The sequence below is a fragment of the Carcharodon carcharias genome, chromosome 6, assembly GCF_017639515.1.
Source record: "Carcharodon carcharias isolate sCarCar2 chromosome 6, sCarCar2.pri, whole genome shotgun sequence".
NCBI classification, from domain to species: domain Eukaryota; kingdom Metazoa; phylum Chordata; class Chondrichthyes; order Lamniformes; family Lamnidae; genus Carcharodon; species Carcharodon carcharias.
This window is the reverse complement of record NC_054472.1, coordinates 96629438-96655271: the sequence shown is the minus strand read 5'-3', so window position 1 is coordinate 96655271 and position 25834 is coordinate 96629438. Positions and strand designations below refer to the sequence as shown.

Sequence of the window (25834 nt, the reverse complement as noted above, 5' to 3'; positions counted from 1 at the left end):
CTACGGCAGTGGCTCCTTCCTGGGTTCCACTGGAGTACACTCCCCAGAGGGTATCACACATCATTGTGACTAGCTGCGTGCTACACAACCTGATGATGCAAAGGAGGGAGGACATGGATGATGAGGAGACGAAAGAGCTGCATGTCTCCTCCGATGAGGAGGAAGTCGAAGGGGATAAGGGTATTGACGTCCTGGAAGGCGAGGGTGCAGGCGATGAGGCCATTGCACTGGCCAGATGAGGCAGGCGTAGTTGTGAGGCTCTCATTGCCACAAAATTCCAGGAGAATGATAACAAGATGCAGTGAGGACATTCCTGAGATCTTCAAGTTACACCTGTGAATGTCTGGCACCCGTCTGGCTGAGGGCAGCGTACATACACTCTGTGAAGAGGCTCATATCAATAGAGATGCTGAGAAACAGCAGCCACATGGACTTTAGATAACTTGATCCTTTGGCAGGCTTCATCACCTGTTCCCTTCAGCACCACATCTTCACCTATCAGGAATGGTGTCAAGATTGGGAGGGGCAGCCTCACCTCAAAGGTGCTGAGAGCAAAAACAGAACATCACGGAGCCCAATGATGCTTGGGTATGAGGTTCTTGCAGCAAACAGGAGCCACATGGAGGTGCAAGCGTCACTAAGCTGGGCAGTGATTTTGAAGACAGACGATCACTGTACTCTAAAGGTTACACTCTGCACAGGGGAGAGGCCCTGCACTGTGACATCAGCCTTCATTTTGTGCAGGAAACAAGGTTTTACATCTGATTGGCACAAACACTGCTCAACATAACAAAGAGCCATAGACAAAGAGACACACTTGGGAGTGTATTTCCAATGGTCAAAATTATGCTCTGGTCACAGGAAAAGGGAATTTAGATGGGCCGTACACTCCTGGAGACATCTAGGTGGATGGCCCCAGGGTGTGCACCTGCTGAGGGCCCCTGGCTGACTCCTTGAGTGGAAGGGGTAGCTGGGGTGAGCTCAAGATGCCTCACCCAACTCCCCTCCCCTTGCATTGGCACTGATGGATGCCTACAAGTGCCTCAGCGATGAAGTGCAGCTCCTGCAGCAGTGCAGGACCAAAGTCCTGAACCAAGATCTCCATTCTACCAGAGTTGACTTTGATGTGTTGCCATGCCAGCACTATCACCTCAGACAAGGTGGACGGACTCCTCCATTGTGCCTTGCAATTTGAGGAGTGCACCGGACATCCTTTCCTGATGCTCCTGAGCTTGCCTTTGCAGCTCCAGCAAGTGAGGTATGACCAAATCCAGAAGCTCCTCACTTGACTTGGTCTCAGCAGATTAATGACCTCCAGCAATCCTCCCAGTGTGGCAACCTGGGAAAGTCCCTGTCTTGACCCGCTGTGGATCAGTGCGATGTGCTCACCAGATTGTGACTTCGAGGCTACTATAGAACTCGGTGCCACCGAGGTTTGTGTCTCTGCACTGGTGGAAGGTGTGGTTGAGCGCTGTGATGGGTATTCAAGTAGGGTGTCATCAGATTCCTCTTCCGAGGTTTCTTCGGGGCTTGAGTTGAAGACTTGGCTAGTGGATCCTCTCGGTCGCTTCCCAGATGTGTGCGCGAAAGCAAGGAGAAATAATTAGTGCATGGCAGGGGACTGCGGAACAGGGGAACTGACTCACAGCATGGTTATCTGACGGATGTTGCACTGCTGGATCCTCAGTTGGTAGAGCACCGCCAACCTCATCATCAGCATAGGAACTGTCCAGATCCTCGCTGGCCAGCTGGATGGCTCTATTTTCAAAGTCTGAGGACCTTGAAGCTGGGCATTCCTCCACCAGTCTGCGACCTCTCCCTTTTGTTGTGTGCTAGATTGTCCTGCATGAACACAGATGGAGAGAGTGTAAGCAGGACGCCTGCCAGGCCAGATGATAAGGATGCCTGGCATGTGTGGGTGCCGAATGGTGCCATGGGCATGATGAGGACACAATCCTCCCAAGCTGGATTGCTACCCTTGCTTGCTGGTCTTCACCTAGAGCAGGGGTTGAGGACTTCACAGCAGGCTTCCACTGCATCGAGTAGGTACCCAAGGGAGACTTCACTGAATTTGGGGGCTGCATGTTTCCTCCCTTTGGCAGCTATGACACTCAAACAGCTTTTGATCCCTTAGAGAGTGATAGCTCTGTGCATGGGCTCCCTTTAAATATGGCGCCTGATTACTTAAGGCCTGAGGTGATGGTGGGGCGGGCAAATCAGTGGCCGTTCTACCAGCGATCCGATGTGAAACTTCTGCCTCTGCATTTTTTAAACAAAGTGCCGCATGATACGGTGGAAAATGTTGCCATTGCCATCGGTGGGTCAAACGCCGCTTTCCCCATCTGATATTGGACCTTGCCAAGTTCTGGGACAATTCTGCCCTATGGGCTTGAGCTCAATTTGCACGTAAATTAACAGATGCATCAGCACAATATTCTTTATTCTTTCTTGGGATGTGAGCGACTCTGGCTAGGTCAGCATTCGTTGTTCATCCCTAATTGTCCTTGAGAAAGTGGCAGTGAGCCACCTTCTTGAACTGCTGCAGTCCATCTGGTGTAGGTACTAAAATACTGAGGATGCACCGCATCCATTAAAATGCAGTTACTGTTATTTTGTAGTCAAATTCAGCAACTAATTAGTGCACAGCAATGTTCCACAATGTCCCAGTGAATAACATAAACGATTGGATGATCAATTTTGGTGCTGGTGGCATTTGAGGGAAGAAGGTTGACATCCTTGGGCGTAACTTATTGCCCCTTCTAGAGATATGTTTGGAGTCGGAGAGGCATATGGCCCTGCCACACTTTCGCCTCCCTCCAACTAAGCTCAGGACGGGAAGGCTTGTGGGTGGCCTTCCTGACCGGAGGCCAATAATGGCCCTTAAGTGGCCAATTAAAAGCCTCATCCCATCGCCGCTGGCATTCAACCAGCAGTGGGTGGGGGAACTTTCCATCTGGGGAAGCTGCCCAGCAAATCCTGTTGCGTTTGCCAGTGGTCTAACAGGGTGGAAAGGGGGTATTGCTCCTTGTTCACAGGTACTCTGAATGCGGGGCAATATGGCCTTAGGAAGGGAGGGCCCGCAAGAAGCCACACTCCTGTCCTTGCTTCTGACCACCGCCCCCCCCACTCCACCTACTCCCTGCCAGCCTTCTCCCTACAATCCCCATCACATCCACACTCACTTCTAACTAGGGATCCATTGGCGATCCTTGTGGTAGGCCCCACTACAGTACTGGCACTGACCACTGCTCCCACTGGCACTGCTGATACTGGACAGCTACCAGCCTCTGATTGGTCACCAACTCTCAGGGTGGGGTTTCCGCCCTAATGCGGCTTAGTTGGCTAGGAGGTTTGATGCTGCCCAGGAAAGTGCCTGATTGGAATGTAATAGTGTCGAGCCTCCCAGAGAAAGCGGCCCGGGACTTGCACCGGTTCTCCAACTGGTGAGACCCTCGTCATCCACATTAAATCCTGGCCCTTGTTTTGAACAGTGTCTAGGGATCTTTTATAGCCACTAAACAAGCAAACGAGGCATGGGTTCAGCATTTCTGACAAGGTAGTACTTCCTCAATATTGAGCTAAAGCTTCTGTTGATTATAGGTGCAAGTGGAGCTCAAATCCATTGTGATCTGACTCAGGTAAGAGTACTACCACTGAATCAATCTGACACCATCTTGAATGCTATTCCAATCCTATCACTAAATCCTCCAAAATCTGTTGGCAAGAAAAGTCGTTCAACAACAGTGTCCTCCCCAAGCCAACCTGCTCAGTATCAAGATGCTAATCACTCAAACCAGCTCCACTGGGTGGGCCTGTTGACTCCTGAAGCAACTGCCCTGCTCAGAGCTTGATTGTGGCAGGAGACTCCCAGGAGGACAGTGGAAATGCTTTAGGGATCATCAAAGCATCCATGAAGAGGTCAAACATCCCTACTGACTCATGCGAGTTTCTTGCTTGATACCAACGAAATGGAGAAGGCTCATCTGGGAAGGCACCAAACACATTGTAGGACATCTTTGGGTACGTGCCATGGTGAAGTTGAGGCATCGAAGGGACTGCCAAACAAAAACTCGTGTAACCAACCCTTCAAGTACCATCTGTTTCGCGTTTGGCAGAGTCCATAGATCGCGCATTGAACTTATAAGCCATTTCAGAACTGGAGTGGAAGCAAGTTATTCTCGGCTCTGAGAGACTGCGTAAGAAGGTAAAGATCACTAAAACTCTCAACACTGCTTATTTGGGACCCTTTACTCTGGAACATTGCACTGAGCCCAACTTAGTCAAAGGCACAGGCATCCTGAATTTGGCTTTTCATTTTTTAACCTGTTTGGCTTTTCCAATTACTTTAGCACCAATCGTGATTCCTTCTTCCTCCAACTTATCTCCTCTGCAGTTCACCTGAAATATAACAACCCAAATAATGCAACATTCACTCGATCCTGTACTGGAGTTTCAACCAAGATTACGGGCTCAAGTTCTAATATGGGCTGGAACCCACAACGTACTAACTCAACGAGTGCTGCCAACTGAGTCAAGCTTTGTGTAGAGCAGGTCAGAGGCTGGGAGTTCTGTGGAGAGTAAATCACATCCTGACTCGCAAGGCCTGTCCAACATCTACAAAGCACAAGTCAGGAGTGTGATGGAACACTCTTCACTATCCTGGATGAGCACAGTTCTCACAACACTCAAGAAGCTTAACACCATCCAGGACGAAGCGGCCTTCTTGATTAGCACCCCAACCACCACCTTAAGCCTTCACAATGTCAACTGTGAGTACTGGATGCATTGCAGCAACTCACCAAGGCTCATTCGATAGCACCTTCCAAACCTGCAACCTCTAACAAACTGGAAGGCCAAGGGCAGCAGATACATGGAAGCTTAAATCATCTTTATCTTCCTCCTGATTGACATTAGACACAGAAGCATCCTTGGTTGTTTTCTTAGAGTTAAAACCTTTTAGGAAATCCCAATAGTATGGATGATGTTAGTACACAAGCTTGAACATATCTGACTTAAACTCAACTGTCATTTTCTCTGCTTAAGCTTACTGGAGGGGAAAATTTCAGCTCTCTATGTTACTGGGATAAGGACATGTCTTTAAGCGGGTTAGGCCAAATTACCAACAGTTCCAATGGCTGACAAATTAACATCAAGGCTATTCTGGCCATGCACTTCCTGATCTTAACAATAACTGTAAGAAACAATAAAAATGGAAAATGAGTCTTCCCAGCTATGGAGCTGACTGAGTAAGAGAATAGTTACAGCACAGGAGTAGCTGTGTCCACGCCAGCTCTCTGCAAGAACAACACATCTACTCCAAATCCTCCTGTCCTCTCCTGTCCTGCAACTTTTTTCTTCTTCTTCAGGTGCTAACGCAATTTCCATTTGAGAGTCATGGTTGAATTTTCCTCCACCACACTCTCAGGAAATGCATTCCGGGTCCTAACCACTCGCTGCGTTAAAGTTTTTTCTCATGTTGCTGCTGGTTCTTTTGCCAGCCACCTTAAATCAGTTTTCGTTGGTTCTTGACCCTTCTGCCAATGGCCTTTTCTGCCAATTGACCCTTCTTGACCTTTCTATCTGCTCTGTCTAGACTCCTCATGATTTTGAACACCTCTATCAAATCTCCTCTGAACCTTCCCTTCTCTAAGGAAAACAACCCCAACTTCTCTAATCCATCTGCATATCTGAAGTCCTCATCCCTGGGCCATTCTCGTAAATCTTTTCTGCAACCACTCTATAGCTTTTACATCTTCCCTAAAGTGTGGTGCCCAGAGTTGGCACAGTGGCCTGAATTTTGCGTTTGTGAGGCATGCCTGATCGGCAGGCCGGAAGCAGCTGCGATATCTGCTTCGGCTGAGATTGGACCCCGAACATGATTTCATGCTGGTTGGATAATTAAAGGCTTGCTAGTATGAAACGCACCTGGACATTGGAAATGTGCTGGCGGCAGGGGTAGGGACATGGCAGGCACCAGGTCCACTGGGGACCCTATGGGGCATTTAAACACAGCAGAGGCAGCTCCTTGAAGGCAGCCAGGTTTTGAGGAGCCTCAGGGAGCTGAATTGGAGAGACATTCGAAATTTGCAGGAGTAATGACCACAGCACCCACTGAGCTCGTAAGGTGGGAGGGCAATGCCAATGGGCACTCTGCCCCCGCTTATCAGATGAGTGCCTGTGCACTCTAGTGGAGGCAGTGAGCACCAGCTGGGACATTCTGATGCCACTGGATGGCAAAAAGAGGCCACCACACCAGCCAAAGAAGATCTGGTCAGAGGTGGCAGCCCAGGTCAGCAGTCATGACATAGTGTGTCACTCCTGGATCCAGTGCCTCAAACAGTTTAATGATGTTCTGCACTTGGCAAGGGTGAGTACTGTGTTGGCATGGTACTGTGTGGAGATGTGGTGAAGGGTGGCTGTCCTTTGTGATGTGCAAATTTGACGGCCTCCTCAACATTGCCCCCCTGGGGGGGAGGTGAGGATGGGGCCTGGGGATGCAAGTGCATGGTGTTGAATGTAGAGGGTGGACTAATGAATGCACTTTGTTCCGAACAGAAGGGGAGCCATGACACTGTGGAGCACAGACGAACAACTGGTGAGGTGGCCAACCTGCTCATACTGACCCAATTTGAGATGGACACCCTCAAGCTAAAGTGCCAGCGAAGAGCAAGGTCCTCAGGTCGCGGAGAGGCAGGGGTGTCAGAGGAAGGTAAGAGTCCAGTGGGCAGATGCGAGACTGGTGGAGAGTGCAAACAATGTAAGGTTGTCTCATCCCAAATGAAGACTTCTAGGCAAGAGTCCCCAGTGATCCAGAAATCAAGATGCAGTTGTCCCTAGTCTCACCCACCTGCCTAGCATGCACATTGATTACGTGATAATACTGACATATTGTTTTCCCCCCTCAAATGAGCCATCATCCAGAGGCTGCCAGGACCCCGACGACCTTCACTTGACACCTGAGGAGCAGCCGCAGACTGATCAACCAACGTAACATCGTCTTTCGCTACCAGACACCAGCGTAGATACAAGAACATCAGTGGGTATTAGTTCGTCGGCTCAGATGGTTAGGCACAGTGGGGACGGCACAGCACACTCATATGAGGAGCTGGTGGAGGCAGAGAGTGCCCAGGGCGCCGGCTGTCAGAGGACTGCTGGAGATCAGGACAATGCTGAGTCCGAGGCAGATGATGAGCCTCTGGAGTCATCCATCAGGCAGCAAATACTGGATGGCCAGCAGGATGCATGGGAAGGTCTGGCGGAGATCTCTGAGGATCTGCGCGCCACGGTCTCTGTCATGGAGGAGTCCATGAGGAGCTGGAGCACAGCACTGACCCGGAGCTCCAAGCGTACAGCCTCCTCCACTGAGAGAATGACGACTCTCATGGGGAGGCAGCTCCAGGAACAGAATTAGGGGTTCGTGTAGTCATGCTCAGACTTGCAAACCCGCACACTCAAGGAGGTCACTGCCTGTGTGAAAGGTGGATGAGGTACCTAGTCTCTCCATCCGTCCAACAATGCTGAGCAAGGAGGTCTAGACATACCTCACGCTGGCGGACAAGCTGCTGTTGCGTCTCTGGGCTCCTCTCATGGTCTCCAGGCAAGGGTGGCAGCTCCTTTGCCCCTCTGCCAGTGACCATGGCATCTTTTAAGGCTGTGATAACTGATGGGTGCTCAGCTATGTCACTGGTCACACCCTCTCAGGCCCCGCCGGCCAGATTACAACCTCCAAGGTCATCAGGGTCGAAATAACAGCAGAGTCAGCAATCTGCCTGCAATGGTGCTGTCAGTGAGGAGGGTGGGGAAGCAACAAGATGCAGCATTCACAAACGTAAATTTAAGAGCACAGGATGGGGTTTTCACGGGTGACATTTTTTCACTTGATCAGTGTTACCTATTGTTTTTGTGTGACATTAGTAACAAAATGACATTATGTTCCTTTATTGCAACTCTAGAAAAGATATATATCTAGATTTTATTTCAATGTCCTGAGTGTCCTTCATGTTTTCCATAGGTGCAGGGCGCGTCAGTGCCTTATGGTAGACAGCAAGGGCAGCAAACTAGTCTATTTGTGAATTCCTTATCATTATTGAACTCTTTTTCTGAAAGTTCACTATGCAGTGTGCTGTTGAGATTGAAACTTTCCTTCTCTCAAGCAACCTGATTTGCTGCTTCATCTGGATGCTGGACAATGAGGTCCTGTGGCTTCATAATAATAAACTGTTCAGTGCTTCTTTGGGACAAAGCAGAGTGTTTCTACGCATCATTACTAAAACTGACTGCTCCTAATGTTGTCTACTGTACTGTTCCAAGCTATTAATGTATCAAATTGCGTAATTATGTAGCAAAATGCCTTTGGTCCATTTGTAAATCTAATGTACACTACAACAAAAAGCAAGTTGCCCATTGAGTTGTAATAAAATATTCAGTTATGAGATCCTTGTTTTCCAACAATTGACTGGTTCTGCTGATTTACTAATGTGAATGCTTTGACTTGCAAGAATTTCACAAACAGTTTGCCATGAAGGACAGTAAAGTGATATTTAAAGTGCATCAAATGGATGTCAGGCCTTAAGGAGATGGGTTCTTAGGGTCAAATGGCCTTTTCTAATCCTTGACTTTTCTTATATCATATATGTGCCATGTGCCATGTTTTTGACATTATATCCCGTTTTAACTGCTGCTTGATCTGAAGATGTAAAGTTGGTTTTGAGGTTCTAGAAGCTTTATTGCTTTATCTGAATTAATGAATGAATGACTTCTTAGGAAAGTTACAGCTGATTAATACAGCTCAATTAAGAAAGATGTTATACAATCCCACAATTCCATTGGTGTCTAACTAATTATGGAGAAGAAGAAAACAAAACGCAACAAAAAGTTCTTTTCATTGAGAATTGAATTAAACAATTACTTACAAATAAATGATAATTCTTCCACTGTCCGGGAGTTAATGGGCAGTCAAACACACAATCTTAGATAGGACAGCACAGAGGAAATACCCAAATGGGACATTAACTCTGGTGTCACTGCCATTTTCTGATATCTTTAGTTACTTGGGTAACAATCGTTGATAGGCCTTGGTAACCTCACAACTTTGACTTTGAGATGTTATCCTGTTTGGTACTGACCTCAAGATGTCCTTTGTGTTCCATTGATTCTAAGCCATATTCTATATCTAGGAACACAAGATTGTTTGAATCTTGTTGATGCAGTCCACTGATGATGGATCATTTGAACTCACTGATTTGAGAACTATTTGTACAAGTTCTCATGAACAAGGCACACATTTGTTGACTCTAGACATCACAGTCAGTTTTCTGGAGCTTTCAGACAACCAAACATATTGGCAATGGCACCCTGATGTATAAAGCAATAAGTAGCTTACTTATATTCAGTCCAGGATCTAGACTGTCTACATCCAAAATCATGGAACTGAAACACGAGAATGCTCTATTCTACACGTGATGTAGAATTTATCCTACCATGGGCCCACCTCTTCAAGCTCCAGATGAAAGTTTAATGTAAATATTAGTTGATCCCTAAAAGGAATCTTTCAAAATTCTAGAATTTCCTTCTTCACATCTCTAGTCTTCACCCTGCCTTCCGCTGATATCCTCTACTCTATCTCCAGCTCCAGCACCACACAATAACCAATTATGAGTAATCATATAATTTTTATCAGAAAATTCCATTCCATTAAAAACCAGTGAGCTGAAATTCTGTGGGGTTTTGGCTGGACTTCCACAGGTGACTGGCAGAATCCTCATAGAATTCAAACACCCAAGTATCTATCAAGTATTTTTTGAAAAAGTAGAACAATGCAGCATCAGTGTTTTTGTTGCCAAGAGTCTGTTTCACATTTCCAGTCTGATGTAGAGGATGAACGTTTTTAATCTTGGTTATTTAACATTTGCTAAGGCTAAACCTGTGGCCTCTTGTTCTTTCTCACATTCTGTTAAGTAAACTACACACATCTACACTATCTGCACCTCTCATCATTTTGAAGATTTGGATCATGTCGGTCCCAGTCTTCTTTTCTCCAATTCAGAGAGGTTCAACAACGTTTGTTTGCCATGAGCCCTGGCTCATGGAATTATCTTTTTCCTTCTTCTCTGAACCATCTTCAACATATGAATGTTTATTTCAGTAAAGGATGTCCAAACTTACACACAATATTATGTTGTGTAAGGCACGTTTACCTCTTATTGTGTTGGCCATAAAAGGTCACCTGGATGCAGCATACAAAGGAAAACTGGGCAAGGAGGTTTGTACATGAAAAACAGAGCCTGTCCATTGTGTGATGTGCCTAAATGATCTTTAATGGCCAAGCAGAATTAGTTTCCTATACAAAGTTAAAATATCTTATTCCAATTTATAGCCCAAAGCTCCTAATAGGAGCAAATTTGACCAAATTTAATTACGACAGCTTTACATTGACTGGGAAATTTCCAGTGAATGGTCAATGAATATTATCCAGTTTTTTTCACCTTTGCTAAAGGATTGTGTAGACGCTTCCTATTCCAATATGCATTAGCCTTACAATTATATACATTGGAATCCAAGAACCATAAGACTATAAGACATAGGAGCAAAAATTAGGCCATTTGGCCCATCAAGTCTGCTCTGCCATTCAATCATGGCTGATAAGTTTCTCAACCCCATTCTCCTGCCTTCTCCCCTTAACCTTTGATCCCCTTACCAATCAAGAACCTATCTATCTAGGTCTTAAATACATTCAATGACCTGGCCTCTACAGCCTTCTGCGGCAATGAATTCCATAGATTCACCACTCTCTGGCTAAAGAAGTTTCTGCTCATCTCTGTTCTAAAAGGTCTTCCCTTTACTCTGAGGCTGTGCCCTCGGGTCCTAGTCTCTCCTACTAATGGAAACATCTTCCCAATGTCCACTCTATCCAGGCTTTTCGGTATTCTGTAAGTTTCAATCAGATCCCCCCTCATCCTTCTAAACTCCATCGAGTATAGACCCAGAGTCCTCAGACGTTCCTCATATGTTAAGCCTTTCATTCCTGGGATCGTTCTCGTGAACCTCCTCTGGACCCTCTCCAGGACCAGCACATCCTTTCTGAGATACGGGGCCCAAAATTGCTAACAATATTCTAAACCACGCATTAGCTCATCTGCTTTTCCCTTTCTGAATTAGTTTGTGTACAGTTTTTTCACTCATATATGCCAGTTGGGCAAAAGTTGGGAACATCCACAAATGTTTTAATATTAACCCACTGCTGCAATTTTTAAAAATTAATTCAAGGGATGTGGGAATCACTGGTAATATGAGATAATTATGGATGAGGAAGACTATATGGTCCATCTCTGTCCATCTACCCACAATGAGCCTCCAGTTCCTCCACTGTTGCATCCAATTTGTTCTTAAATGATTCTGAGGTTTGTATTTCCATCTGCTCCATCTAAGAGACTATAGGTCATTGTGTGTAGAAGGTCTTCCTACTAATCTTAAGTTGTCTTTCTTGAGTTTAAAACTGTGAACTCCAATATTCTATTCTCAGAGTTTAACTTATCTTTTAAATACCATTTACAATCAATATATCTCTATAAAGTCAACACTTGGATAGGCTTTATTAATGTTCAAAAGCCCAAAGGGGAGAAATTGGACCTTGTTGGACTTGTTTCATGGGCTTAGGATGAGCGCAACAAAAGTCAATTATGGGCACCAATGTCTTGCACTGACTTCAATGGAAACAGAATTCAGGTGTTGTGTAAATCAGGCTGTTCACTGGCTATTGCCCATTTTATATCACTGCCCATGACCAATTCATTCCCTCCCCCGTTCAAAAAAAGGTTGTTTAATTTTTCTCAGTTTACTCCACTATCTGCAAAATGGAGATTATAATGAATGAGGAAATAATGTGTATGATATATCACAAATATAACTGTTTTTCTGAATATGAATTACACACTTACTTGTTTGCTTCTATTGATTTGAGCTTGAAAGTGAATGTGCCATGAACTAGCACAAGAAGCCATAATTCACCACTAGCCATCTATATATCTGTACCTGGCTTTGTATAAAGAGGTTTAAGAACAGGTCCTCTACAGGTGACGAGGGATTACAGGACAACAGATAATTGGACTAGGGTGTGGAAAGATAATTCAGTACGCCTGTTAAAATCATGTGCTTACAATTTCCTCGCGGTTTCTCTCAATCAGCTGATGTAACTTTGGCGAAAAGATTGATGGAAACCCCAGATAATTAATCTAAACAGCATTCTGATTAATCGCCAGATGAAGCTATGGCAGCAATCAAGAGAAACCCCAGGAAATTCCCAGCAATATATTTTGTCCTTATTTTTATACTACAGTTCCATTAAAAATTTCTATGCCTGGATTTATAATGGAAGCTTGTAACGCTTGCAAGAGGGTACAATTACAAGATGTCAAGTATGGGCAGTTTCCATTAAAAGTGTGAACATATGAAGTTGACAGGAAGTGTAAGCAGATGTAATACATACACACTCGTGCTAGGGTTGCCAATTCTGGTTAGACGTCTTTCAGCAGGTTTCAAGACATGGCCTCTCACCTTCAACTGCCCTGCCTAATCCAACAGTCTTTTTCCCATCTCCAATATATTAGTAACTAATAAACAAACATTTCCAAATAAAATGTCTCTGTGATTTTTTTCTCTTAAATTGCTCACCAGGAGATGAATATTTAATACCTGGAGAGTTCAGGAAAATCCTGCAGAGTGGGCAACCCTAGTGTAAACACACTTTTCTCATCGCATCACAACAACATTAAGGTATATCAATCAATATTTACCTAATTGTTTCGGAAACTATTAAATATTTTTTGCCACTATATTTCAAGATATAAAAATTCAAAATATAACTATTCCCATATTTTACTTAGATCTAATGCAACTAACAAAAACAATTTAAGCATGTAATAATAGCCCTTTGACCCCCTTCTAAAATGTGAAGCTGTGGTTTAGGCTTGATATGCAACTACTGACCACTAACCCATTATTGCAGTAGTCATTCCAGTCAACACTCTGTGTTGGAGGATTTCGGCAAACTGAACGAACACAGTCCATTGTTGGAGTAGCAACAGGTGCAGCTGTAGATGTTGAGTTGATTATGTTCTGAAACTCAGATTGTAAGAACCCCTGAAGCAGAAAATAACAAGGATTTTCAAGGTTGTCAATCATGAAACAATGAAAAGAATAAGATCAAAAGTGGATTCACTGAGATTTTTTTATTCTCAAGCTTCCTGTTGACAAATAATCATTCTGATTGGGGTGGGTGAGGGGGGGGGGGGGGAAGAGAAACAAAAAGATCAATTTTGCATTTTAACAAACGATGTATTTACAATACCAGGAGGACACTTGGATTATTGAATGAATGTTGATCTTTGAAGCTTCAAATGCTTGCTATTTACACCCTGTAATTACTTTTTAAGGGCCGTTAATGTCAGATGTTATCCCAGCAAAAACATATTGGTTTACTATATTTGCTATTCTGTACCATTCTCTTCTCCCTAGCTACTGGGAAAATATTTGCTATCACCCAAAAGCAATTCATTCATTTTAGTCAAAGTAAATATTTAAAAATTCCAATTTAGTACTGAAAGCAGGAAAATATAATGTAACAGATGGTTGTTATCAATACAACAGTTGTGATGAATAAACCAACTAGCAGCTCACATTAATGATAGTCAATATTTTTTCTGTTTGTTAACTTGTGGCCCTTGAGAATCCATACACTAACTACATCACATAGGTAGTTTGCCTTCTATCTTCTCTGGATCTCAGATAAATATACAAAACAAAGGTTTGCTGGTACTGTTTCTAAAATAAAAATGTAATTCTAGAAAATGGGGGCCTCCCCGATTTTATACCTTATCCTGGGATCAGTGGTACTTATATATTCCAGGCAGGAGTCCACATCATTTAAAGGGACAGTGGGCCACCTGCCTCAGGTAGAAGTGGGAGGGGGGTCAATGGTGGGAAGGGAAGGAACTTGCAGCAAAACTGGAACCTACAGCTCGGACCCAACTGGTTCAAAAATATAATTAAGTCTTGCTACTTTCCAATTAGGCCAGCCTTCCAAAAGCAATTCATTGCTCCACTCCCCACCTCACAATTTCAATTACAATATCTACTGCATTTCAGCATAACCAGGCTCTAACCCAAATTTTACCCTTGTCTATCCAGAAAACTTCACTTCACAACCTCTGGACCATTGGAAATTTGGGACTAATGCTTAAATTTTTAATCCTCTTACTATTCATTTCCTCACTGTATTTCCTTTCTGTTGAACTGATCAACTTTGCGATTAATTTGGGTGGAAGTAAAGGAAGGTGGATGGGTTGGTGTATTACCTTTGACGTGCCCATTATAAATACTAACAATACTTCTCAGTAGTGTTCCGGTAAGCTGATATTCTCTTAAGTATTTAAGTAACAGGTTGGGGAAATGCAATTAATTTATTCCAATGTGTCTTACATCTTTAATGTCATCTTATATTGTGCTTGCCAATGGAGTACTGGCAGCATCTGTGAAGTGGTGTGAAGGTAAAGTACATCAGCATACAGCCTCACTGTTATGGCGAGGGACAGAATTATGCTTAAGCATGCTCAAATCAAAGCAGATTGCACAACTTAGTGACATAATTCTGCCACTGCCAGACTGGCTTTTTACGAGAGAAAAGTCTGTCAGTTGACTAAGATGGAAACAATTAAGCAAAAAAAAAGGTACTGTAGTACAGTAACTGTGCGTGGAATTTATATGCAGTGAGTTCCTGATTTCACCGCCCAATAGAGAGAAAAATAGGGCAAGTCTGAGTTTGAGCCATTTTAAGCTGCTTTCTCAGACTTTGTCGTACTAGATACAATAGATAGGCAGAGGTCTTGGTGCGGATTCTTGCTTCCCAGTATAACACAAATGGTGTGTTAGGTAGGGGATCTAATGAAAAGAAATAAGAAACTGATGAAAGTAGAGGCTTGAGAAACCTTTGCTATTATCAAAAATCTTTAGCATTTCTGGTGCAATAGTTAACAGCCCTGAAAATAAAAATAGATATTAATTACTGTGATTTCTAAAATTAATAATCATGGTCATCTTAAGATAATAAAGGTCAAAATAGAACATTTGTTTGGCAGTTTACAACACTTGAACATTTATGCATTTGCTTCGACATGTAGTTCAATAAACAACTTGAGTTGAATCAAGTTTAAGAGAGAAGAAAGGATAAGGTGGAATGCTTATTGTTTTTTCTAGCTGTCATTGCTATTTTAATCTTGATAAATATAAATGCAATTGGAGTTAATCTCTGGAACATACATTTGGATCTGGCTGAAAGAGCAGGCAGCAGGTGGCTGGGTATTTTATTTAACTCTATCTATTAATGTATTGTTCTCCAAACTACTCTCTTTCCTTCACTCACAAAGGCACCATCTGCTTCTCTTTCATCTTCATGAGTCTCAACTAACCAAAATTCAGTCTAACACAGCTTTTGTTGGAAGTTCACAGAAAAGAAATACTAAAAAAGGCCAAAAAAATAGCAATTCCAGAGACAGCAGAAAATTAATGAAAAGAAAAAGACATTCATCCTTTGCACAGAAACACTGGGTATTCAAGAATACAACAATAAATCTTAGAATTATTTGTATGTATATATGCGCATTTGCTAGAGGAAATTTTGCTTTTAACCGAATACACTTAATGGAAGTCACAGAACCCTTAAGGTTACTTATGCACAATAGTAAGATGTTCTAATTTCATTTCTGAAAACTATTTTGAATTTAATTTATATTAGTAAACTCACAGCATATTTTTACAAATTTCATTCTTTGTTTTAAACTCTCTCAAGATTCAAATTATGTATTTCAATTTGGTCACATTTCCACTTCTAGGATAAGATTGCAAATGAAATTGGTGCAGTTTGTGTTCAAAAACTCTCTTCAGGTTACAAGAGCTGAAGTAGAATACTGTGCCAAGAAAACAGCAGTGACTGTTCTTTATCAGCCATTCATGAAGTCTGATGAAAGATAAATTGAGCTTAAAAATTAATGCAAAGAAGTCTAATTACACAATACTGGACATTTTACAGTTTGATCCTGCTGCAACAATTACCAGATGTTTTTCTGTGATTGGTGGCATCCATGCCTAGAATGTTAAATTTCATTTTCATGTGCGAGACTGGAATCAAAAGGGGGGGCCCGATAGAGATTAATTTGGTGTCAGAGGGGACATTTGCTCTGTAATTAGATTTTTGAGTCCTAGCAATTTGCTCTGCTGCTGTCTAAGTCTTATGAAGCCTGCAGCAAAACAGAACACTGATCTTCATCTCTGCACTTTACTGTGAACTAATTTCATTTCCTGCCTATCTGAAGAGGTGTTTTCATCAGGCATCAGGGTTTTTGTCTTCGTGGCTGATTTATTCATCAATCTCAATGTGATTTTGTTTTTTTTTTTACAACCTTGAAATTACATCCAAATCCACACACATCTGTTTATTACATGAGAAAATTGAAAATCTGTCTTTGTAATATCGTACAAAGATTTTTCCACAAGGTTATACAGCAAGTCGACAGATATTAATGATTTCATTTTTGCAGATTCTTTTTCTTGCAGTGAACAGAATAACAAGGAGGATTGGTTTATCTGAGCAAATATTCCAGCCTTGTGACTTTAGTGTTTTTGAATCTGGAGTATTCTCAAGTGTACATGTAAAGCCTTCCAGGATTTTCCATATGTAATCCATAATTTAGCTAGTATTTTTTGCACAATAATTTAATATATGATCTCGTAAGTAAACCCCATATTAAATATCTTGCATCAGGTTAAATTGAGCATATTCAACAACACTACGCTGTAAAACATGCTTTTTGTCCAGCTGTAATTATAATGATTGAAAATGACTGGAGTCAAGAATAATACTGCAACAGCCTTTGAAAGCTAAAATTTCCACAGAGGTTTAACATTTAGAAAACCAGATTTTTTTAATGAAGGAATAGATATTGTAATGTACCACCAAACCGTAAAATCCAAAAGGCTCCAGGTTTAGGAAGTTACCATCAATCTCATCACCCCCTGGGCTAGGGAAAGAAGGGAACATTAGCTGGGCTCATGCACATGATTGCCATTCAGTGACTGATGCCAGACTCTGCATATAAATGAAGGGAGTGCAAAGGTCAGACTGTGATGCTTTCCACAGTTAAATAGCTTATTGCATTTCATTGTCTATGCTTAGATATGAAAAATTCTTATTTTAGGGTGGTATCAGAAAACTATCAGCACCCTGTATGTCTTGTAGTGACCAAAACAATCATACACAAAGGCAGTGGCCACGTGCATCAAATCTATGTTTTCGTTTTTCTCTTGGTATTTATTACTACAAGTGGAGACGGTAAAGGTAATGGATGGAGTGAAAACTGATAGGCAAGATGTACTGAAAAGCTGGCTGCGCTTAGAGTGGTAAAAGTTGCCTGGTCTGGATGGTTTACATCCCAGGTTGCTAAAGGAAATTGGGGTGGAGATAGCGGAAAAGCTTGCCATAATCTGCCAATCTTCCCTAGATATGGGGGAGATCCCAGAGGATTGGAGTGTGGTAATTGTGACACCGTTACTTAAGGAAGGGTGTAAGGACACTACAGGGCAGTGAGTTTATCATTTTTGGTGAGTAAGATTTTAGAAACAATAATTAGGGGAAAAATCAACTGACAATTGGAGAGTTTGAGTTAATTAGGGATAGCCAGCACAGATTTGTAAAAGGCAAATTGTGTTTGACTAATTTAATTGAATACTTTGACAAAGGTGATGAGGCAAAAGCAATGCATGTTGTCTATATGAATCTTAAGAAAATGTTTGACAAAGTGCCACATAAAAAGCAGAAAAACAAAACTGTAGCTCATGGGGTAAGAGAGTCAGTGTCAGCACGGATAAAAAATTGGCTTAAGAACAGAAAATAGCAAGTTGCGGAAAATGGTTGCTTTCCAGGCTGGAGGATGTAAATGGTGGTGTACCCAATGGTCAGTGCTGGAGCCATAGATAAATAACTTGGATATTTGAATACAGACTAGAATTTCAAAATTTATCGAAGATAGCAACCTCGGAGAAGTGGCAAACAGTGAGGATGATTTAAATTGACTGCAACAGGAGCTAGATAGGCCAGGAGAATGGACAGGCAAGTGGCAGATGGAATTTAATGTAGAGAAGTGTGAGGTGATGCATTTTGACAGAAGACATAGGAAGAGGAATATAGGCTTAATGGCACAGTTCTAAAGGGTGTGCTGGCACAGAGGGACCCTGGGGCGCATGTGCATACATCTTCAAAGGTGATATATTGAAAGAGTGGCTAGAAAAGCATATGGAATCTTGGGCTTCATAATTAGAGGCAAGAAAAAAAATCAAAATACTGCGGATGCTGGAAATCTGAAACAGGAACAGAAAATGCTGGAAATATTCAGCAGGTCTGGCAGCATTTGTGGGAGTGAAGCAAAGTTAATGCTTCGAGTCCATTATGACTCTTCTTCCAAACTGGACAAAAGCTTTGGTCTAGAATAGGTGCTAATAGCAGAATAAAGGTCAGCTCTGTCTGAAAGCAAAATAGCAGAATGTGTTAATAGCAGAAAAAGAGGAAAGCTTTCATCTTTATGTTATCATTACCATTCCCTTTGCCTTGTGTTCCACGACATCTTTGTTATTTAATCTTTCCTGCCCTCCAAACTATCCCTGACCTTCTATTTTACTCCACCTGCCCCTCCCTTTTTTAACAGCGTAAAACCCATCACATTTCCACCTCTCTCGAATTCCAAAGAGAGTCATAGTGGACTCGAAACGTTAACCTTGTCTCTCTCCGCAGATGCTGTCAGACCTGCTGAGTTTTTCCAGCATTTTCTGTTTTTGTTTCATAACGAGAGGTATTGAATACAAAAGCAGGGAAGTTATGCTGAACCTTTCTAAAGCTCTGATTAGGTCACAACTAGAGTATTCCATCCAGTTCTGATCACCACACTTTAGGAAGGATGTGATAATCCTTGAGGGGGTGCATAGGAGGTTTACCGGAACGGTTCCAGGTATTATTTACAAGGTTAGGTTGGAGAAGCTGGGATTGGTCTCCTTGATACAAAGGAGATTAAGAAAACATTTGATGGAGCTTTACAAGATTATGATGGGTTTGGATAAGGTAGACACAGAAAAGCTGTTCCCATTAGCTGATTGTACAAGCACTAGGGGACACAGATTTAAAGGTTTTGGGCAAGAGGTGCAGGGCAGAAGTAAGGAAGAAACCATTTACACAGCAACTTGTAATGACATGGAACTCAAGACCCTAGAGTGTGGTGGAAGCCAGGACAATGAATGATTTCAAAAGGAAATTGGATGGGCACTTGAGGGAAATAAATTTGCAGGGCCATGAGGATAGGTGAGGTGGAATAGTACTGATTAGAAGACCCTGCAGATGGCTGGCATGGACTCGTTGGACAGAGTAGCCTCCTTCTGTGCAGTAATGACTCTTTGATTTAATCCTATGAATCTTTCTTCAGCTGGGAAGATGTTATTATTTAAATAACTGATGTTTTTGAGCATCCTTGCCCGGTAGGAAATATGATTGAAGCTACCTGGCAGATTAACTACAGTCTTTTCTCTCTTACCGCTCCTTTTTGCCATTGGTGTGCACCATCACAATATGGTTACCCACTTAATTATCTTCAAACTGGTGAAAATTAACCAACCTGCTAACCAAGCTAAGCGACTAAAACTACAGTTTTGTCATTAAGATGGAATAGCTTAACTGTTTTGAGCTATCTCACCACCCTGACATTTACTGATCAATATAACCTAATATTCGATTCATACTCTAAATACAAAGATTTTATTTTGTTTTGCTAGTTACACATATGTACTGACCTGCTGCATTGTTGGTGAGTGCAGGGGAGGTTGAACCTGCATTGATAGCTGGTGATTTCCTATTTGCTGAGACATGACAGAAGTCTGCTGTTGGTGAAGCTGGTGCTGTTGCATGGATAGCTGGTGCAGAGGTGGGCTGATCTGAAGAGATGGAGGTGGAGAGACGGTCATATTTGCTATAGAAACAGTCACTGGCATCTGACCATTGGGTTTGGGGGCAATACTCCGAGACAGATTAGGATGCATGGTAGATATGTGAGGGTTCATACCAGGCTGTTGATGATAGGCACCTGAACCAAGGTACATTGGAGAGGGGGCTTGTGAGTGACCAGAAAACACTGGCTGCTTTGAATTCATCATCTGAGAAGCCTGGGATGTCTTTGTATCAATTGGGTCATTGTAGCTCTGTAGAGAAGATCACCAAGATTGTTAACTGTTAGCTGGTTGTAATGAATTTACTAATAATAAAATACACTTGTGATTATCTTAAATAATTATTTAATATTTTCCCTTTTCTTTTGTGCATATTAATTCCCAGTATTACATAGATAGTTTAAAGAAATTGCATTAAATGTGCAAGAGACTGTCCTGTAGAATTAATGTCATGATGTACCTTTACTCTTCTCTGACTGCAGTCATATCTGAATAAAAAAAATCAGAATACACCAAGACACAGTATTCATCAAACTGTACTCAATGCCTTTGTCAAAAGTTTAGATAGTTAATTTTAATTTCTTTGGAAAGTTTTTATATTTCATTTTTTTCTCTTATTTCTCTTTGCACATATGTGATGAACTAACAGCACTTTACGAAATCTAGGGGCTGAATCTTTGGCTTGGCAAGTGGGGGCAGGGCCTGCTTGCCAAGGCATAAAATGACGCGGGGTGACATCGGACGTGCATCCTGACATTACCGCGCTTCATTTAGATTTTCAGTTCGGCGGATGCGCAGCCGACTCGGCTGCACGCCCGCCGAACTGTCAAAGGCCTGTTAAGGCCATTAATGAACTAATTAAGCCTATTGAGGAAGCGCCCATCCAACCTTAAGGCTGGCGGACAGGTGAAGAGCCCAGGCGGCTTTTGCATTTTTCATGGAGCCTCATCCATGGGTGGGATGAGGTTTCATGAATTATTTAAAATTTTCAGAAAAATTCTTACTAAAATTAATGCACATGTCCCAGCTCATATGACAGTTTCACATGCGGGGATATGTCATAAAAATTTTTACAACACTTTATTGAACTGGTAAAACATAAAACTAATCCCCCTAAGGCATCTCTGTACCTCAGGGAGATTTCTGCACTCCTTTGCAATGCATGCATGCAAAAGTGCGCACTCCCGACTCAGGGAACCCCTCTCCCACCTGCACAGGAAGCGCACAGCGTTTCCGGGCGCGCATCATGCTGGGCTGGCCTTAATTGGCCCTCCCATGTAAAATGGTGGCACGGACCTGATCGGAGGCGCCGATTGGGTCCGTGCCCGCCCGCGCACAAACCCCCCCCACCCCCCACCGACGGGGGGAAAGTTCTATCCTAGGTATTCTGCCATAGGCTCATAAGAAATAGGAGCAGGATGAGGCAATTCGGCCCATCGTGCCAGTCATAAAGTTATTGTTGGCAGAGAGTTAAGGACACAGACACAAGTATGCACGCGTCAAATAGATGCAGAGATAATCTAAATGCATTATTTGCTACAAGCATGGTAAGACCAGAATGCATTATTATATACCACTATAAATTGAAAATTATATTAAGTGCATAAGTCACAAGAAGTGTTTTTTTTTTAATTTGAATGTGCACCTAAATGAAAGCATTGCTGTGAATACTTTCATGGAACTAAACAGCAAACAATAGTTTACCAACCAGAGTGACAAGGCAATTGATTAACTCACGCAATGAATGAGGGGGAAAGAAATGGTGAAGAGACTTTAGAGCTCTGATTGGCAGTTTTCTTGACCCCATGGAATAAAAAAGTGACTCCTGAGTGCAGAGTGGAGAGGGAGGAAAAGGAAATTTGAAAGAACGATGCTGAAAACATTTGTGCTACAGGGCATTACCTTGGAAACCAGGCTGGCTCTGTAAGCTGCCAACTGTTTGAGATACTCCTTTTTGGCAGCTTCAGTCTTCTTTTTGTACACCTGTAAAACATTGTAGTTCGTTATTAGCAAATGACAGCATTAGCTGGCTATGGTGCAAATTCAAGAAAATTACCCTTCAAGCAGTAAGCCCTAATAATGTCAAATTAGATTAGCAAAACCATAATTTTTATTGAAGCCTTTGAAACTCTAGTTAGTCAATTTATATCATATGCTTTCTTCGAGTCTTTCCATTTCCAGAAAATGTTAAAAAAAGAATTATCTCCAAAGTACTGCTATTCCAATGATAAATATCATTGTGACCATCTGCGTAATTTGAAAGAGAACAGCTGCTACAAGGAAATTTTGTTCTTTGCCATAATGGTTTTCCACTTATTTTTGTATTAAAGAACAATTAGTGTTAACAATTATTTTACATTAAATAAATTCTAATTTGCAGAAACATTGGAATTTAATTATTTTAAGTATGTACATTTACAGGGGTCTCTACTCTAATAGCCAGTTGAAGAGACAGTGAGGTTGATTCTCCAAGCCCCCATTTACCCCTGGATGGTCCCAGTTCCTTGTCCTTTCCAGCCCGATTTAGTGTACCAGCCATTAATTTGGACAATCATATCTCCTATGAAGGCTTCCCCCAGCAAAGGGTGCACCAGAAAACTGCAGAAGGAAATGGAGTGCAGGTACAGAGTAACTATCATTCTCAGGCTGCTGTTTCAGAGTAGATCCCAAGGTCCAAACATCTGGTGGCTCACAAGTTTAAAGAAGTTAGAATAAATACAGAAAATGCTGGAAATACTCAGCAGGTCAGGCAGCATCTGTGGAGAGAAACAGGGTTAATGGGCTGGATTTTTGTGCAGCTGTTTCAACAGATTAAAGGATGTCTGGACTCTCAGCCCAAGAATGCTTAATAAAGCTTGGCTGAGAGCCCAAACGCCCTTCAGTCTGTTGAAACAGCTGTACCCAAGGGAAAACATTGTTTGTTCGACAGCTGTTTCTTTTAGATCTATTTTTCAATTGCTCAATGCTTATTTACATAATGATAAAGAAGTGCCCTGGTGGAAGGGCAGAGATTGGCATGGGGTATGAGGGGCCGTGGGGGTGGGCAAAGGGGCATAGCTTCACACAGAGGGTATGAGAGGGTCATGGGGGTGCATGGAGGGCCATAGATTGGCATAGAGGATATGAGGAGCCATGAATGTGGGTAGAGAGTAATAGCTTAGATTCCATGGGGAGGTTGGGTGGAGGGGCATACCTTGGCATGGGGTGTGCAAGAGGGCCATGGTGGGTGGTAGAGGGGCACAGCTTGGCATAGAGTGTGTGAGGGACCATAGGTGTGGGTAGAGGGTAATAGCTTAGCATGGAGGGTATAGGAGGTCATGGGGGTAGATGGAGGGGCATCAGCTGGCATGGAGTGTATGAGGGGACATGGGTGTGGCATGTAAAGTATGAGGGCACGGGGATGAGTTTAGGGCCATAGGTTGGCATAAAGGATGTGAGGGGCCATGGTGGGCGGGTAGAGGGTATAGCTTGGCATGGGGATAAGAAGGGCCAAGAGGATGGGTAGAGGGACACAGCTTGGCACGGAGGGTATAAGAGGCTGGGGTGTGGGTAGAGGGTAATTGCGGAGCATGGTGGGTATAAGGGGCCATGGGGGGGGGGGGTTAGAGGGGCATGGCATGGAGGGTATTAGGGCACACAGTGGGCTGGGTAGATGTGCATAGCTTGACATGGAGAGTATGAGGGGCCAAAGGGTGTATGGGGGCTGTGAAGGGTAGGGATTAGGCAGCGGTTTTCTCTTTTATTACAGCTGGGATGAAGTCCCAGAGCACCGAGGCAGGCCTTTTAGACAGCTGGCTTCTGCACCCTTTCCGGGGTGGTGGTCCTGACTCCAGTTAGCACCCGCCACCCCCACCCCCAGAATGAAAATCCTACCTTTGCGGGTACTTTCTCCCGTGCCCAAGCTGGGAAATTTTCTGACTCCCGCTACCCGCTTCAAGGATACTTTTAAAACCCAATCAAACTTCCACACTTGACCTTTCACTCAGATTCTCCTTCCCTCAGTATCAATTTTATTCAGCATGAGGACAACACAATTTTGTAGTTAGAAGATTCTGACATTCTTGAACATGGCCTGCTCTATTATAAGATATATGAATGTTTCAATTTAATATCTGCTTGCTTTTTCTGTGGTGTTTTCAAGGAAATATGTCAATGCAAAATACACTGAAGAATAATTTTTCAAGCAAAAGTAATTGTACATGTATTAGGAAAAAGAGGATGGTCAGGAGAAATGTGAGCTTTTGAAAATGGATGTGGGTTTTAACAGTTTATTTACTGTAGGAGGAAGAGAAGATGGAGAGAGGTGGAGAGTTCCTCAGTTTTGAGGTCCTGGGCAAGTGGAAGTAATCATTGTTCTGATGAACTCAAATTCAAACAAAGTTTATTTTCTTTTCTAGTGGAGAATTTTCCCCATGTCAGGTCAGGATTGGGTCTGTGCTGCCATTTTATGTGGGCAGGCCAATTAAGGCCCGCCAACGTACTTCACCTTGTGGTGCCACATGTGAAGGAGGAGCGTTTGGCCAATGGCTGGGGTGGGGTCAACCCTGTCTTGTTTGGGTGAGTGTGCGGCAACTGCGGGGTGATGAAGAACTGGAGACCTGCAATGACCCAGTCTGGCTGGGTTGGCAGGGATGCGATGGGAATTTAGGTGCAGGCCAGACTAATCAATGCCCCTCTCTCCTTTTCAGGAAAAGACTGTGCACAATGCGTTGGAACGAATGCGGACTGGTGGAAGGCAGGCAAGTTAGTCATTCCTACGGCTTTTGAGGAGCAGGCCATTGACCTTGAGAGGCGCCATGCCCCCAGGTCCCATGGTGGCAGTGAGGCTGGGGTGCCACGGGGGAGGTATATTTGGCGAGCAGCCAGGTCACCTTGTGTGTCGCAGAAGCCATGGCACTGCTGAATACTCAGTGATTGAAGTTAGCAACATGGGTTTATCCTTGATTATGGAAGGATGAGTGCATAATGATCTAGGGGAGCAGCATGCAAGCTGACATTGTCTGCACTGTAACTAATCAAATGTCCTTTATCTTCCTTTCAGCACCACCGGAGCAGGGCCGGGAGGAGGAGGCAGAGGGCCCACTTCTCACCCCTGAAACCCCCGAGCAAATGCACTCACCAGCATCACACCATCTCAGCCAGGCAGGCACCAGCGCGGATACTAGCACCTCGGTGGGAATTAGATCTTCGGCTAATGTCCTGGGGCACAGCGGCGAGGGCACTTCACACTCGCTTGAGGAGCGGGCAGACACAGACAGTGCTCAGGGTGCCGGCAGTCGGAGGACTGCTGGAGACCAGGTACTTGCTTGGTTGGTGGCTGATGATGTGCCTCTGGAGTTGTCTGTGAGGCAGCAGAAGTGCAGTGGGCATGTGGGACGATCTCGGGGAGATACATGAGCCTATGCATGGTATGGTGCCCGTGCTGGAGGGGTTCATGTGGAGCATCACTGATGCAATGACCATCAAGGCTGAGCACATTGCTTCCTCCAGGGAGAGAGTGGCGACTCTCATGGAGAGGCACCTCCAGGAGAACAATCAGGTCCTCCTGGGGTTGTGCTTGAACCTGCAAGCCCTCACAGCGGCATTGGCCACAGCTGGTCAATGCCAGTGTGGGAGATGGTCTGGGCACCAAGTATCCCAGCTCAGTACCCTTTCATCTATGGTAAGCAGGGAGGTCCAAAGCGACCTCATGTCGGCACAGCAGCTGCTTGTTGTCTCTGTGGGATCATCTCAGGGTGCTCCAGATGAGGGCAGCAGCTACTCCGCCCCTCTGCCAGTGACTGTGGCATCCGATGAGGCT

At 43.5% G+C, this 25834-nt stretch overlaps 1 protein-coding gene across 4 annotated transcripts in view; it reads right to left on the bottom strand.

The window, feature by feature from the left end:
• Nucleotides 1-25834, bottom strand: part of tox (thymocyte selection-associated high mobility group box) — a 278982-nt gene that overhangs the window by 5298 nt on the left and 247850 nt on the right. For all 4 annotated transcript variants that reach the window (XM_041189002.1, XM_041189003.1, XM_041189001.1 and 1 more), the window contains exons 6-8: nt 21937-22017; nt 19882-20286; nt 12992-13137 (exon numbers count right to left, since the gene is read on the bottom strand). In XM_041189002.1, coding sequence (XP_041044936.1) covers nt 12992-13137; nt 19882-20286; nt 21937-22017 — 632 coding nt within the window. The remainder of the gene's footprint in view (nt 1-12991; nt 13138-19881; nt 20287-21936; nt 22018-25834) is intronic.